The sequence below is a fragment of the Anabrus simplex genome, chromosome 2, assembly GCF_040414725.1.
Source record: "Anabrus simplex isolate iqAnaSimp1 chromosome 2, ASM4041472v1, whole genome shotgun sequence".
NCBI lineage: Eukaryota > Metazoa > Arthropoda > Insecta > Orthoptera > Tettigoniidae > Anabrus > Anabrus simplex.
Window position 1 is genome coordinate 322,024,958 of NC_090266.1, and position 15,392 is coordinate 322,040,349.

Below are 15,392 nucleotides of genomic sequence, written 5' to 3' on the forward strand. Positions count from 1 at the left end.
AGAAGCAAAGAAAATGGTCACAAAAAAAAAAAATTGTGTACAAAGAGAAAGAGAAAAATTGGACACTGCTCACAGAGAAACTAACAGATGATGTACAGTGTGGAAATAAAACTACTGCAGCCTACGTAAACCTGAGAAACAAGTAAAGAGAGAATGTTAACACCACATTTGTGAAGGATCAAAATGGAGTAACAATAACAAAACCAAAAATAAAGAAGAGATGCACAGGATATTTCTGGAAGTTACTGAACATCACAACTCCTAAGAATCAAATAACAGATGAAAGAAGACAACATAGACGACAAGAATTGGGGGAAGATGAAAATGGGAAAAACTGTTGGACGAGATGAAGAGCAGCGGACATGATAAAGGCAGCTGGAGCTGAGGGTTTGCAATGGACTTATCGGTTGCTCTGAAGTGTATGGAAAGAATAAGTTAATTATACTGACATTCAAGAAAGGTGACAGGAAAGTGTGGAATAACTACAGAAGAATCACCTTGATGTTCCAGATGGCTATGATAATGGAAAGGGAGGATAAGGAGAACATTCAAAATCACCTTAAAGAAGAGCAGTTCGGATTCAGAAGGGGAATATCTATGATAGAGCCCATTTTTATAATGAGATAGTACACAAAAAAAGCAATGGGAAGGACATGGTGACATTTTTTAATGCAGAAAAGGCTTACGAGTGTCCCTAGGGTAAAAGTTTGAGAAAATCTGACACAGAGAGGAAGTGGGCAAGGAACAAAAAAATCATCAAGTCAATGTATAAAGAATGCTACAATTGTGTGAAAACACAAGTGGGCAAAAGTGGATGGTTGAAGATTGAATGTGGACTAAGACAAGGAAGTGTTCTGTCACCCCTTCTGACGATAGTAATAGATGACATCATGAGAGCAGCAGAAGCATTATACAGAGGAAGACAAATGAGCATGATATTTACTGCTGATATTGTGATTTTGGGAAAAGATGAAAAAGAAGTGCGAATGGAAAGACTGAAGAATGTGGACTGAAAATCAGTCAGGAAAAGAGCAAGACACTTGTGATAACGTGAGGCAAGAAAGAAGTTAAAGGTCATATTGAACTTGGAGGCAAAGATATGGAATTGGTGGAGACCTGCAAGTACTTGGGTAGTGAACTAATGCAAAATGCAAGACTGGATGCTGAGATTAACGAAAGGATTCAAGGTAGAGAATATTTTTCACAGTATAAGAAATCGGTTATGAGAATGAAGTTCCAATGAAAGTTAAAGTAACCACGTATAAAGAGGATTAAGAACCCATAAAAACATACGAAGCAGAAACCTAGTCGATGACAAAAAGAGATAAATGCCGAATACAGGCGGCAGAAGTGAAATTCTTGAGTAGTATAGTGGAGTAAACAAGAAGAAACTAAGTGAGGAGTGAGGAAATATGGAAAGAAATTAAAATGGAAAAGTTAAGTGATAAAATAGAGAAAAGCAGACTTGGTTGGTTTGGATTGGTTAAGCTTCTTGTGCATGAATTATTTTGTGTTTGATGACAAAAAACACTTGTATATGATGTGGTTTACCATAATGGAATATTTTAACGATTCTTGGTGAATACTATTCTAAGCTTGAACATTCAAAGATCGATCATTACTGCCTACTGCCTGTGGGTACATATTGCAAAGCGCAAGTATACTTGAAAGACTGTCGGTATGTAATGCCTTTGAGGATGATGTCCAAGTACTACTGAAGGCTGTGGTAACTTGATAGGGAGGGTTCACAGAAAATAAATGGTGGTTGGTATGCCTGGATGTTGAGGGGGTAGGGCTATTTTGCCGTCTGTTTTGTACAAAAAAAAGTGTGGGAGCATGATGGATGAAGTTATAATTAATATACAGCATCCAATGTCTCCTTAATTCCTCATGCAAATGCTATCAGGAAAGAAAAAAAAAAAAACACTGGTATGTATGTTAGTTGACTGTGAAGTTGAAGAGAAAATGTACTACAGATATGCATAAAAATGCATATGAGAACTCCAACGACCTCATATGAGGACTTCACGAACTAGAGAGTTAAAAGGATGAATGACGAAAGAATGCCAAGACAGACAATGCAAAGCCAAAGGAGACTGAAGAAAGACTGAGGATGACCAGACTGCACTGGCTGGACAGAGTCCTAAGCAGCATAAGACAGCAGAACCTAGACTGGAGCACAGTTTTGTATGGGGAGTGGTGGAATAATAGAAGAAAATGGAAAGGAACCATATGTGCCCCTACCCAACTGTAGTTGGAAAATGAAAATTGATGGTGAGATTTATATAGAAAAGAACACTTGAGTTAAAAAAAAAAATGCAGAACACTTATAAAAGAAATACTGAAGAATTTACAAGAACATAATAGGAACTACAATCAATTATAAACAATATAATATAATGTTTACATATTTCTTGCTAGAAAATAAGTACCGGTGAAGTATATAACTAGGTGTGGGAGCATGGTGGACGAATTATCATCAATATACAGCATCCAATGTCTCCTTAATTCCTCATGCAAAAGCAATCGAGTAAATAAATCATCCAAAATGATGTTCATGAATTAAATTTAACAGTTACATCAGTAGTCATGTAAACATATACAAAGAAGTTTACATAACAAATCTCAAACAGATGTCATATCACTATACCATTCTAACTGTAAAAGAGAGAGAGAACAATAATTGCTCTACTCACTTGTCTGCCTGTCACCATAACTTATTGCTTCAGCTAAGGGACTCCATCCAGCAAGGTTTTTAACTTTGACAGGAGCACCATGCGCCAGTAGCAAATGTACACATTCTACAAAAAAGAAAAAAGGTCATTGTAAAACTGCTAAAACTGGGCATCAATAACAGCTTTAACATTGTTAAACCAATTAAATTGCATACATAGAAAGGGCAGACACTACTGATACTGTACGAACAGCACAAAAGATAGGAACTCCTTCAGTAAGTTTTAGAATATACTGATGCTTAATGTGGTATGGGTGATGCTTAATGTGGTATGGGTATAATAAACTGAGTAGCACAAAAGGTCTTCGCTGAATCTGAACAAAACTCCTCACTTCCCTCAATAACACGTATCTTAAAATACAGCCTTTCTATAAGGGAAATAATTCCTCTTTTGTCATTTTTCGATATTGCACAAATTTATTTTGAAATAATAATAATGTTATTGGTTTCACATCCAACTAACTACTTTTTCAGAGACGTCAGAAATTTTGTCCTGCGGGGGTTCTTTTACATGCTGGTAAATCTACCAACACGACTGACGTATTTCAGTATCTTCAAATACTACCGGACTGAGCCAGGATCGAACCAATTAATTTTTAATTCAGTTCTTAGTCAAACGATTCTCCATCAAGTACTATTTTTGATTAATAATATATACCCTATGTATGAGTTAACAGGTACACTCAACCGCACAAAATTTGGACACTACCTAATATCGAAGAATCCGCCACATTAGAGACCCATCAATCAGGGCAAACACATACAGTACTGGCCACAAAGCGGAAGCACATATAGTAACTGGATTGTAGACATCACTGAGACTCCACTTCTAGATGGACACGTTACACATAAAAAAACAAATAGCATGGGAAATTGTTTCTAGAAGGTAAAGGTGCAGCTATCTTTCTGATAAACCAGTTACTAACATACCTCACCGCTACGTGGAGGTTATACTACCTGTTCTGACCGTGAGATGTAGTAACTTAGTTGGTAGAGAAACTGTACACAGGCGACAGGGTATAAATTGTAGTGGTTCGAATCCACCCAGTACTCGCTACCCTTCCTTTTATCGCTAACTAGAAAAACTTATATGCACAGTTGCTTTTTTAATACACCAACAATATTAATGGAAAACAGTTATCATAATTCCCCTATATTGTTTCACATCTCTGTATAGTAGTACATACACTGTATTATTTGGTCCATTAATAACTTAGGTAAGAGGGCAAGTATAGGGAGAAGGTGCATTATTTCTGTTTATTTCTGTTATTACCAACTTGCACTTAAATTATTTTATGGTTTAATTCACAAAACATGTCTATGATTGACGTCCTGTTCGGCGAACCATCTCTGGACCATTGCTGATGTGTGTATGGCAGATTGGTCCAGCTGAAAATGAATTACTTCCTCAAGATACATTTCTGCACTGACAGGACCATAATATCACTCATAACATGAATGTACTGGGCTGCATCTAGCCGACCTTGTATCCTGTGATGCACTTAAATCCACGGGGGACATCCACCCCTCATACTGGGAAAGTACGTGACCAGTATGGCAAGATTCCTTGACGAACTGGAGCCCATATTGAGCACCCAATGTTCTATGTACTCGTACTGAACCAATGTTTGCCAAAGAAAACAAAGATTCACCTGAGACAATAACATTTTCTCAATCATTATAAATGTTTTCCTCAGCAAATGCTAAATGGTAGAGTTGATGTTCACTGGAGAGATTTGACTCAATGCCTGTGCTTCTACTCCAAAAGCCAGCAGTGGAATGGAGTCATCACCAAACAGTATCCGCGGACCCAGGAAACACAGTATTGTGCTTTAATTGCACTGCATTCAGAAACTAATTTTGGTGTGATACATTCACCAGCTCATTATCAGAGGCTTGTGCTGAAGCATGCCACAATCCACTGCTGACTCATCTACTGAAATTTCCTGTTTCATGATACTGCTGAATCCATCTTCTATTTGTCCTAACATGAACCCCACGGCTCCCACCTGCCCTACATGCAGTCACTTTGCCCTCCTCTTCAAATGCTGTAACTAGCTTACTTATGGATTGTTGATGGCAAGGCAGTGTTAGAATGCTATTTGTGGCAGGCTCGATATTGGATTGATACCCTATGGTCAAGCGTGGTTACATGGATAAGATTCTCACTTGCTGTTCTGCTTGTTTTTGAATCCAGAGATGGACCTGTTTAAAAAAATATATATTAAGCTGGTCCATTTCATAATGCACTGCTTTTAGATACTGCTGTACGCATCTTGAACAACCATCTTCTGAGATGGCCAAATTTTGTGCATTTGAGTGTAACAGTTCAACTGTTATATATATTTCAGCTTCATCTAATCAAGTGTGGAAGAGAAATACTGTATGGTCCGGAGATGGTTCGCCAAACAGCATGAAATCAATCTTACAGACTGGCTCTCTTGCGGATCTCAGCCCAATCAAAAATGTGTGAGCTGAGACAAAGCGTATCATGAGGAAGAACTGACCTTACCTCACCATGATAACCTTTGCGATCTAGTCCTTGATGTTTGGGAGGAAGCTGCTAAGAGCAAGGAATGTATTGTTTGTCTCAAGGCTTTGTTCTGCTCAGACTTGAAGCGGTAATCAAAACACAAGGCCCTTATACGAGTTACTAGAAGAGCTTGCGGGCTGGTTTGGATTCCACGTGAAAATAAATGTTCTGGCTGCTGTAAATATTGTCAGCAGTCATTAATTCATTACAGTGAGATATTCAGTTAGGGGTCATTTAGCCAACTCCTCCATGGCATTGTGCGATGGCTAGGAATGCCAAACATAATATCGTTGAACACACAAAAGAGGTAGATACTGGGATTCGAACCTCAATTTACAACTAAATTATCTGACACTATCCATTAGATTTAACGGCTGAGCTATTATCCCACTGGTCAGCCTGTTAATAAATCAACATACTTCTATTAAAATACAACAATCGTTATCTCTCTACTGCCTTCGATTATAAAAATCAAAGAAGAGGCCATCTGTGTTATGCTTAATGCAACAAGGACCTAACAGGTTTTGTGAATGAAACCATAAAATAATGTCTAATTAAGCACAAATTGGTAATAACAAAAGTAAAAGATATAATGTGCCTTCTCCCTATCCTTACTGTCTTACCTAAGTTATTAATGGACCTAATACTAGTGCGTACATACTGCTATACAGAGAAATGAAATGAAGTAAAAGAATTACAATAACTGTTCCCCAATAATAGTGCCAGTGTATTCCAGAAAGCGACAGTGCTTTTAAGTTGCTCTAGTTGACGATTTAAAAAAAGGATAGTGAGCACTGGGTGGATTTTTTTTTTTTGCTTGTTGTTTAAAGGGGCCTAACATCGAGGTCATCGGCCCCTAATGGTACGAAATGAGATGAAATGGAATGACAAATTAAAAGTCCGAAATTCTCCACTGACCAGAATTCAAAATGTGAAAACGAAGAATGAATGGATGGATATGAATTTAAAACAATCAGTGGATGCAACCCGCAATGCCTTACATTCACAGAAACTGACGTAAAACAATAGGATTACTGACCAAGGGACTGCTGCTATAGCATAACAATGAATCGATGATGCTTGCAGTCTAAAGAGGGTCCAAAATCTAAGTTATCAGCCCCTCATAATGGTACTTATCGCTAGGAAAGTAGAACCATGGTATTGGTCATGTTGCGGTACTAATCAAAAGTAGCAGAGACTCGCGGTAGTCCACAACGACTCACACGTTATGAAATTCGACGTATAATACAGACCTATGGTTTTTCTCACATTGCGGCGCCATTTACAGGCAACGCAAACCTATGGTGTTCATCACATAAGAGTACTAACCACAGGGACCTGCACTATCCCGTGGTGTTCCTCATATAGCGGGTACTAAACATAGGCAAGGCAGAACCATGGTAGCTATAATCCCATGGTCCTGCTCATATGGTGGTACTAATCACAGGTACTGGAAAAGCCGGCCGCACTGTGCTCCTGTGTGCTACTAATCACAAACCTATTTGGTACCTAATATAGTGGTACTACACGCAAGTAAAAGCGACCCATGATGCTCTCCGCATGGTGGTACTAATCACAAGTACGAGGACGGTTTGAAAAGTTCTCGGAAACACCGCTAGATGTCAGTGCTAGAGCAACGAGGTTCCTGCGCAATAATCACACATCCATTGTGAGTGAACACGTGGTGCGTCAGTGCTCTAGCTGCAGGAGTGTGGTAGTGACGACTCTTTGTTGTTGTTCCGCGTAGTGATTTGTGACAATGGAAAAAACTGAGATTCGAGCAGTGATTAAATACTTTAGTTAACGTAAGATATTTCATTTTTCCGTATTGAACCAAGAATTACAATAAATAAACTTGATATTTCCACCTATTCAATACAATTTTAATGCTGTTATTCAATTACAACATATTAAATTTCACAGGACTAGTTTCGACACGGACTTGCGTCATCTTCAGCTTTTTCGGAAAATAGGCAACCTTAAAATTCATGACATATCTTAAAATGTTTGGCATGAAATCCAGTTAAATTTATAATTAAAACCTTAACTCATTAAAAACTATTATGACAAGTAAAAGACTTGCAAGTCAGTTGTATGATAACAGTTCATTGGTTAAATGATATTCTTATGATCAAGCAGTTGTGGAGTCCTTAAATTTGTTCAGCGATAGATAAAATGTTGTGTTCCATTTCACTACAACTTGTATACTGCTGAACCATCTCGAAAAACGTGAAGGTTGGTCATATGGAATTTTCTGCATAAAATCTTCTATGTCTTAAGCCTATGAGGTGGAAACATTAAAGTAGTTTCTTGTGATGTTCGTGAAACCAAAGTTTCCTGGTTCAATGCGGAACCTGTAAATATATTAAAACGCGGTTAACGATCCAGTGTTGAATGTGTTGTGGCTCTAATCAGCAAAATGATAAAGTGATTGGCTACAAGGCCTCTTTCATCGAAAGGATAATCAATAAGATTAAACATCGTCCGCAAACCACGCTTACCAAAGATAAACGAAGTCATAATTCCTATTCAACCTTCACATTTAACAACAACATTCACAATCAATCAATCAAATCAATCAATCAATATTGATCTGCATTTAGGGCAGTCGCCCAGGTGGCAGATTCCCTATTTGTTGTTTTCCTAGCCTTTTCCTAAATGATTTCAAAGAAATTGGAAATTTATTGAACATCTCTCTTGGTAAGTTATTCCAATCCCTAACTCCCCTTCCTATAAATGAATATTTGCCCCAGTTTGCCCTCTTGAATTCCAACTTTATCTTCATATTGTGATCTTTCCTACTTTTATAAACGCCATTCAAACTTATTCGTCTACTAATGTCATTCCATGCCATCTCTCCACTGACAGCCCGGAACATACCACTTGATAATACAGATGTTGATTCCCAAAGGGAATTTAAAATATTTGTCCCGAATGAGTAAATTTATAATACCAATATAATGGTCCGTTACTGGACATTACAAATTTTCCAGCTAACTCATTCTTGGTTGCCTGCATTTCGCCCTCGTGTGCTAAGTTAGGCTCACCAGTTGGGACTTAGCACACCACCCAAGACGCAAGGCTAGTGCATACCGTGGAGGCCACTGCATAGGCTACTTGAAGCCATCAGCATCTGTATTATCTGATGGCCAGGCAGGCATCAAATTTTGGAAATGAGACATAGCTCTCATAGTGCATTGGCACTGCTGGTGGCTTCAAGTAGCCTATGCAGTGGCCTCCACGGTATGCACTAGCCTCGCGTCTTGGGTGGTGTGCTAAGTCCCAACTGATGAGCCTAACTTAGCACACGAGGGCGAAACGCAGGCAACCAAGAATGAGTTAGCTGGAAAATTTGTAATGTCCAATAACGGACCATTATATTGGTATTACATACCACTTAGTCGAGCAGCTCTTCTTCTTTCTCTCAATTCTTCCCAACCCAAACATTGCAATATTTTTGTAACGCTACTCTTTTGTCGGAAATCGCCCAGAACAAATCGAGCTGCTTTTCTTTGGATTTTTTCCAGTTCTTGAATCAGGTAATCCTGGTGAGGGTCCCATACACTGGAACCATACTCTAGTTGGGGTCTTACCAGAGACTTATATGCCCTCTCCTTTACATCCTTACTACAACCCCTAAACACCCTCATAACCATGTGCAGAGATCTGTACCCTTTATTTACAATCCCATTTATGTGATTACCCCAATGAAGATCTTTCCTTATATTAACACCTAGATACTTACAATGATCCCCAAAAGGAACTTTCACCCCATCAACGCAGTAATTAAAACTGAGAGGACTTTTCCTACTTGTAAAACTCACAACCTGACTTTTAACCCCGTTTATCAACATACCATTGCCTGCTGTCCATCTCACAACATTTTCGAGGTCACGTTGCAGTTGCTCACAATCTTGTAACTTATTTATCACTCTATAGAGAATATCATCATCCGCAAAAAGCCTTACCTCCGATTCCACTCCTTTACTCATATCATTTATATATATGAGAAAACATAAAGGTCCGATAATACTGCCTTGAGGAATTCCCCTCTTAATTATTACAGGGTCAGATAAAGCTTCACCTACTCTAATTCTCTGAGATCTATTTTCTAGAAATATAGCAACCCATTCAGTCACTCTTTTGTCTAGTCCAATTGCACTCATTTTTTCCAGTAGTCTCCCATGATCCACCCTATCAAATGCTTTAGACAGGTCAATCGCGACACAGTCCATTTGACCTCCAGAATCCAAGATATCTGCTATATCTTGCTGGAATCCTACAAGTTGAGCTTCAGTGGAATAACCTTTCCTAAGACCAAATTGCCTTCTATCGAACCAGTTATTAATTTCACAAACATGTCTAATATAATCAGAAAGAATGCCTTCCCAAAGCTTACATACAATGCATGTCAAACTTACTGGCCTGTAATTTTCAGCTTTATGTCTATCACCCTTTCCTTTATACACAGGGGCAACTATAGCAACTCTCCATTCATCTGGTATAGCTCCTCCGACCAAACAATAATCAAATAAGTACTTCAGATATGGTACTATATCCCAACCCATTGTCTTTAGTATATCCCCATAAATCTGATCAATTCCAGTCGCTTTTCTAGTTTTTAACTTTTGTATCTTATTGTAAATGTCATTGTTATCATATGTAAATTTTATTACTTCTTTGGCCTTAGTCTCCTCCTCTATCTCGACATTATCCTTGTAACCACCAATCTTTACATACTGCTGACTGAATACTTCTGCCTTTTGAAGATCCTCACATACACACTCCCCTTGCTCATTAATTATTCCTGGAATGCCCTTCTTGGAACCTGTTTCTGCCTTAAAATACCTATACATACCCTTCCATTTTTCACTAAAATTTGTATGACTGCCAATTATGCTTGCCATCATATTATCCTTAGCTGCCTTCTTTGCTAGATTCAATTTTCTAGTAAGTTCCTTCAATTTCTCCTTACTTCCACAGCCATTTCTAACTCTATTTCTTTCCAGTCTGCACCTCCTTCTTAGTCTCTTTATTTCTCTATTATAATAAGGTGGGTCTTTACCATTTCTTACCACCCTTAATGGTACAAACCTGTTTTCGCATTCCTCAACAATTTCTTTAAACCCATCCCAGAGTCTGTTTACATTTATATTTACCATTTTCCACCGATCATAGTTACTTTTTAGAAACTGCCTCATGCCTGCTTTATCAGCTATATAGTACTGCCTAACAGTCCTACTTTTAAGACCTTCCTTTCTATCACATTTATTTTTAACTACCACAAAAACAGCTTCATGATCACTAATACCATCTATTACTTCAGTTTCCCTATAGAGCTCATCTGGTTTTATCAGCACGACATACAGGATATATTTCCCTCTGGTTGGTTCCATCACTTTCTGAATCAGCTGTCCTTCCCATATTAACTTATTTGCCATTTGTTGGTCATGCTTCCTGTCGTTCGCATTTCCTTCCCAATTGACATCTGGCAAATTCAGATCTATGATATACTAACAATTTGTTGGTTATTTTGATCCACCTTTTCAATACAAATGAAAAGGTGGATCAAATTAACCAACAAATTGTTAGTATATCATAGCATAGTTCAATACGGGTCTAATAATGAGATTAGTTACATGTAAATTCAGATCTCCCGCTACAATCACATTTCTTTCCATGTCGTTTCCCACATAGCTGACTATCCTATCAAATAATTCTGAATCAGCGTCAGTGTTACCCTTTCCCGATCTGTACATTCCAAATATATCAAGTTGCCTATTATCTTTAGAAATGAGCCTTACACCTAGAATTTCATGTGTCTCATCTTTAACTTTTTCGTAGCTTACAAATTATTCTTTCACCAGAATGAACACTCCGCCTCCCACCCTTCCTATCCTATCTTTACGATACACACTCCAGTTAGGCATAGATATCAAGGATAATTTAATAAAAAACCACCTATTCAATACTTTCCACGTTTAATGTGGTTATTCTCTACATGATTTTATGTAGACTTATTTGGTCAGGTACATGTTTCACCCATTATTTTGGGCATCTTCAGCCTGTAAACAACCTTTAGGTCAAGGTTTGGGACCTTTTTAACCAATATAAACATACCAATATATACACTATATACAATATATACAAACATAAGTTAATACAGTTAAGTTTTTTTTTTTTTTTTTAATCTATCTAATATGAAAAATGTCCAAAACTAAAATGGATCTTCTTTTCGGTAAAGAGGATTGCATATCGGGGTTTATGTGACCCCCTATATCATATTAAGTTCTTGACGTACCGTGTCTGGTGACAGGATGTGTCGTCAACAATAAGTGGAGATTTGAACTGATTGTTGCATGTAGGTTGGTCAAGATTGAAAATATAAATTTAAATTAAATGTGTTTTAACTTGGCAGTTCTATTCTGGTTAACTTAAAATGTTCAAAAATAAAAATAAAATGAAACGGATCTTCTTTTTTTTTAATCATAAGTCTTGAGAAAGGGTGATATTAAAACTGGGGCTTATTTGACCCACGATTTTCATTTTCATGTTCTTGACGTAACTAATATTTAAATGTGTTGTCATGCACAAGTGGAGATTTAAAAGCCGATTGTTGTAGGTAGACTGGTCAAGAACATTGTGAATGAAACTGTTAGCGTCTTGACTTTGGGTCTCATGTAACGTCAAGGAATTGACAAGAGTACAATATTAAGCTGTTTCATAGTTTTAGGCTGCTGCTTAATTGAGAAGAAACTCCTAGACACTTGATACAGTCTTGTGTGAAAATTGTTCCCGTTGATGTGTTGCTTGGTCTTTGGGAGGGATCTTAAGAATATCTGTAATGAAGTAGAAAAATAATTTTGAATTAAAAAGTTAGAGCACGCATTGTGATAAAATGTATTAAATTAACACCTCTTAACTGTAAAATGACTTACTTGTTCAATTAATACTAGATGGACCTGTCTGTTCCGGCAGCGCCTGTCTTATCACCATTTCTACTCCTGGTGTTGTACTGGTGCGGTAATGGAGGGGCGGGGCATGGAGGGAGAGTGGGGGTAGGCTGGTCTATGGGCGTGTGTGCTGTTGCTGAAGGGGAGTTTCTAGAAGCAATATGGGCGGGTTTAACTTTTGGCATGGTGGATGAAGCATTTGAGTGTGGAGATTTAAATAATTGAGGGATTTTGTTTTGATCTGAATTCACGATATTAATTAATCTAGGTGTTAATTCGTACAAAGGATTTTTAATTTCATTGACGTCGTTGAGATTTTTATTTTTATTGTAGGTTTGGTCCAAAAAGATGTGTAGGTTTTCCAGTTCATTCATTAATTTCCCTTTACCTATGCTTCTAATGATGGTAAGATCTTTCTCTATGGATGTAAAGTGATGGCCCGTTTCTCTCATACGCTGGCTCATCGCTGAGTACTTATTGTGTTTTTGAGCGTTATAATGTTCCAGATATCTCGTGTTAAAGCTCCGGCCAGTCTGTCCGATATAAGAAAAATCACATTGTGTACATGTTAGTTTATATATGCCGGACCTTGAATAATGGTTGCTATTGTGATTGACCTTGTTGTGGTTAAAAAATATGTTTCGATTGGTGTTAACTGTCCTGAAGGCTATATTGATATTGTGCTTCTTTAAAGTATTTGCGATCTGATGGACGGCTGGGTTGTTATATGTAAATGTGGCGAAACTAGTTTTTTTAGGTTTTTCTGGGACGAGGTTAGTGGACAATTTAATTTTGATTTTATTAATCAAACGGTTGACCATATCTATTTTAAACCCGTTGAGTTGAGCAAGATTCCTAATGTACTTCATTATTCAAGGTCCGGCATATATAAACTAACATGTACACAATGTGATTTTTCTTATATCGGACAGACTGGCCGGAGCTTTAACACGAGATATCTGGAACATTATAACGCTCAAAAACACAATAAGTACTCAGCGATGAGCCAGCGTATGAGAGAAACGGGCCATCACTTTACATCCATAGAGAAAGATCTTACCATCATTAGAAGCATAGGTCAAGGGAAATTAATGAATGAACTGGAAAACCTACACATCTTTTTAGACCAAGCCTACAATAAAAATAAACATCTCAACGACGTCAATGAAATTAAAAATCCTTTGTACGAATTAACACCTAGATTAATTAATATCGTGAATTCAGATCAAAACAAAATCCCTCAATTATTTAAATCTCCACACTCAAATGCTTCATCCACCATGCCAAAAGTTAAACCCGCCCATATTGCTTCTAGAAACTCCCCTCCAGCAACAGCACACACGCCCATAGACCAGCCTACCCCCACTCTCCCTCCATGCCCCGCCCCTCCATTACCGCACCAGTACAACACCAGGAGTAGAAATGGTGATAAGACAGGCGCTGCCGGAACAGACAGGTCCATCTAGTATTAATTGAACAAGTAAGTCATTTTACAGTTAAGAGGTGTTAATTTAATACATTTTATCACAACGCGTGCTCTAACTTTTTAATTCAAAATTATTTTTCTACTTCATTACAGATATTCTTAAGATCCCTCCCAAAGACCAAGCAACACATCAACGGGAACAATTTTCACACAAGACTGTATCAAGTGTCTAGGAGTTTCTTCTCAATTAAGCAGCAGCCTAAGACTATGAAACAGCTTAATATTGTACTCTTGTCAATTCCTTGACGTTACATGAGACCCAAAGTCAAGACGCTAACAGTTTCATTCACAACGTTCTTGACCAGTCTACCTACAACAATCGGCTTTTAAATCTCCACTTGTGCATGACAACACATTTAAATATTAGTTACGTCAAGAACATGAAAATGAAAATCGTGGGTCAAATAAGCCCCAGTTTTAATATCACCCTTTCTCAAGACTTATGATTTAAAAAAAAAAGAAGATCCGTTTCATTTTATTTTTATTTTTGAACATTTTAAGTTAACCAGAATAGAACTGCCAAGTTAAAACACATTTAACTTAAATTTATATTTTCAATCTTGACCAACCTACAAGCAACAATCAGTTCAAATCTCCACTTATTGTTGACGACACATCCTGTCACCAGACACGGTACGTCAAGAACTTAATATGATATAGGGGTCACATAAACCCCGATATGCAATCCTCTTTACCGAAAAGAAGATCCATTTTAGTTTTGGACATTTTTCATATTAGATAGATTTAAAAAAAAAAACTTAACTGTTTTAACTTATGTTTGTATATATTGTATATAATGTATATAGTGTATATATTGGTATGTTTATATTGGTTAAAAAGGTCCCAAACCTTGACCTAAAGGTTGTTTACTGGCTGAAGATGCCCAAAATAATGGGTGAAACATGTACCTGACCAATTTTTTTTTTTTTGCTAGTTGTTTTATGTCGCACCGACACAGATAGGTCTTATGGCGACGATCCTGACCAAATAAGTCTACATAAAATCATGTAGAGAATAACCACATTAAACGTGAAAAGTATTGAATAGGTGGTTTTTTTATTAAATTATCCTTGATATCTATGCCTAACGTCATCTTCAATACGGAACAATAATGAGAGTTGTTACTTGTAACACACTCCAGTGCCGTGAGGAAATTTTTGCATCCATTATATCATTTCTCAGCCATGATTCAACTCCTATTACAATATATGGTGAATATATATCTATTAAATTACTTAATTCTATCCCTTTCCTTACAATACTTCTACAGTTCAACACTAACAATTTTATGTCATCCCTACTTGATTTCCAGTTCCCTGTTCCCTTATCACCGCTCCCTAGGCCATCCCGTTTCCCTGAATGTACCTCCCTATTACCCTTCCAAACAAATTTCCTAACTTATACGTACCACTGCGGTTTAAATGAAGGCCATCTGAGCGCAGATCCCTATCTCCTACCCACCCATTTGGATCTAGAAATTTCACTCCCAGTTTCCCACATACCCACTCCATAGTCTCATTTAAATCCCCAATCACCCTCCAGTCAGTATCCCTTCTACACAGTATTCCACTAATAACAATCTCCGCTTTCTTAAACTTCACCCGTGCTGCATTCACCAGATCCCACACATCTCCAACTATGTTGGTACTTATATCAGCTTGCCTTACGTTGTTGGTACCAACGTGA

General features: G+C 37.6%; 1 protein-coding gene across 4 annotated transcripts in view; it reads right to left on the reverse strand.

The window, feature by feature from the left end:
• LOC136862802 (ankyrin repeat domain-containing protein 13C) overlaps positions 1 to 15,392 on the reverse strand; it is a 448,136-nt gene that overhangs the window by 324,205 nt on the left and 108,539 nt on the right. For all 4 annotated transcript variants that reach the window (XM_067139061.2, XM_067139060.2, XM_067139059.2 and 1 more), the window contains one exon: positions 2,697 to 2,801. In XM_067139061.2, coding sequence (XP_066995162.1) covers positions 2,697 to 2,714 — 18 coding nt within the window. In that variant the 5' untranslated portion in view covers positions 2,715 to 2,801. The remainder of the gene's footprint in view (positions 1 to 2,696; positions 2,802 to 15,392) is intronic.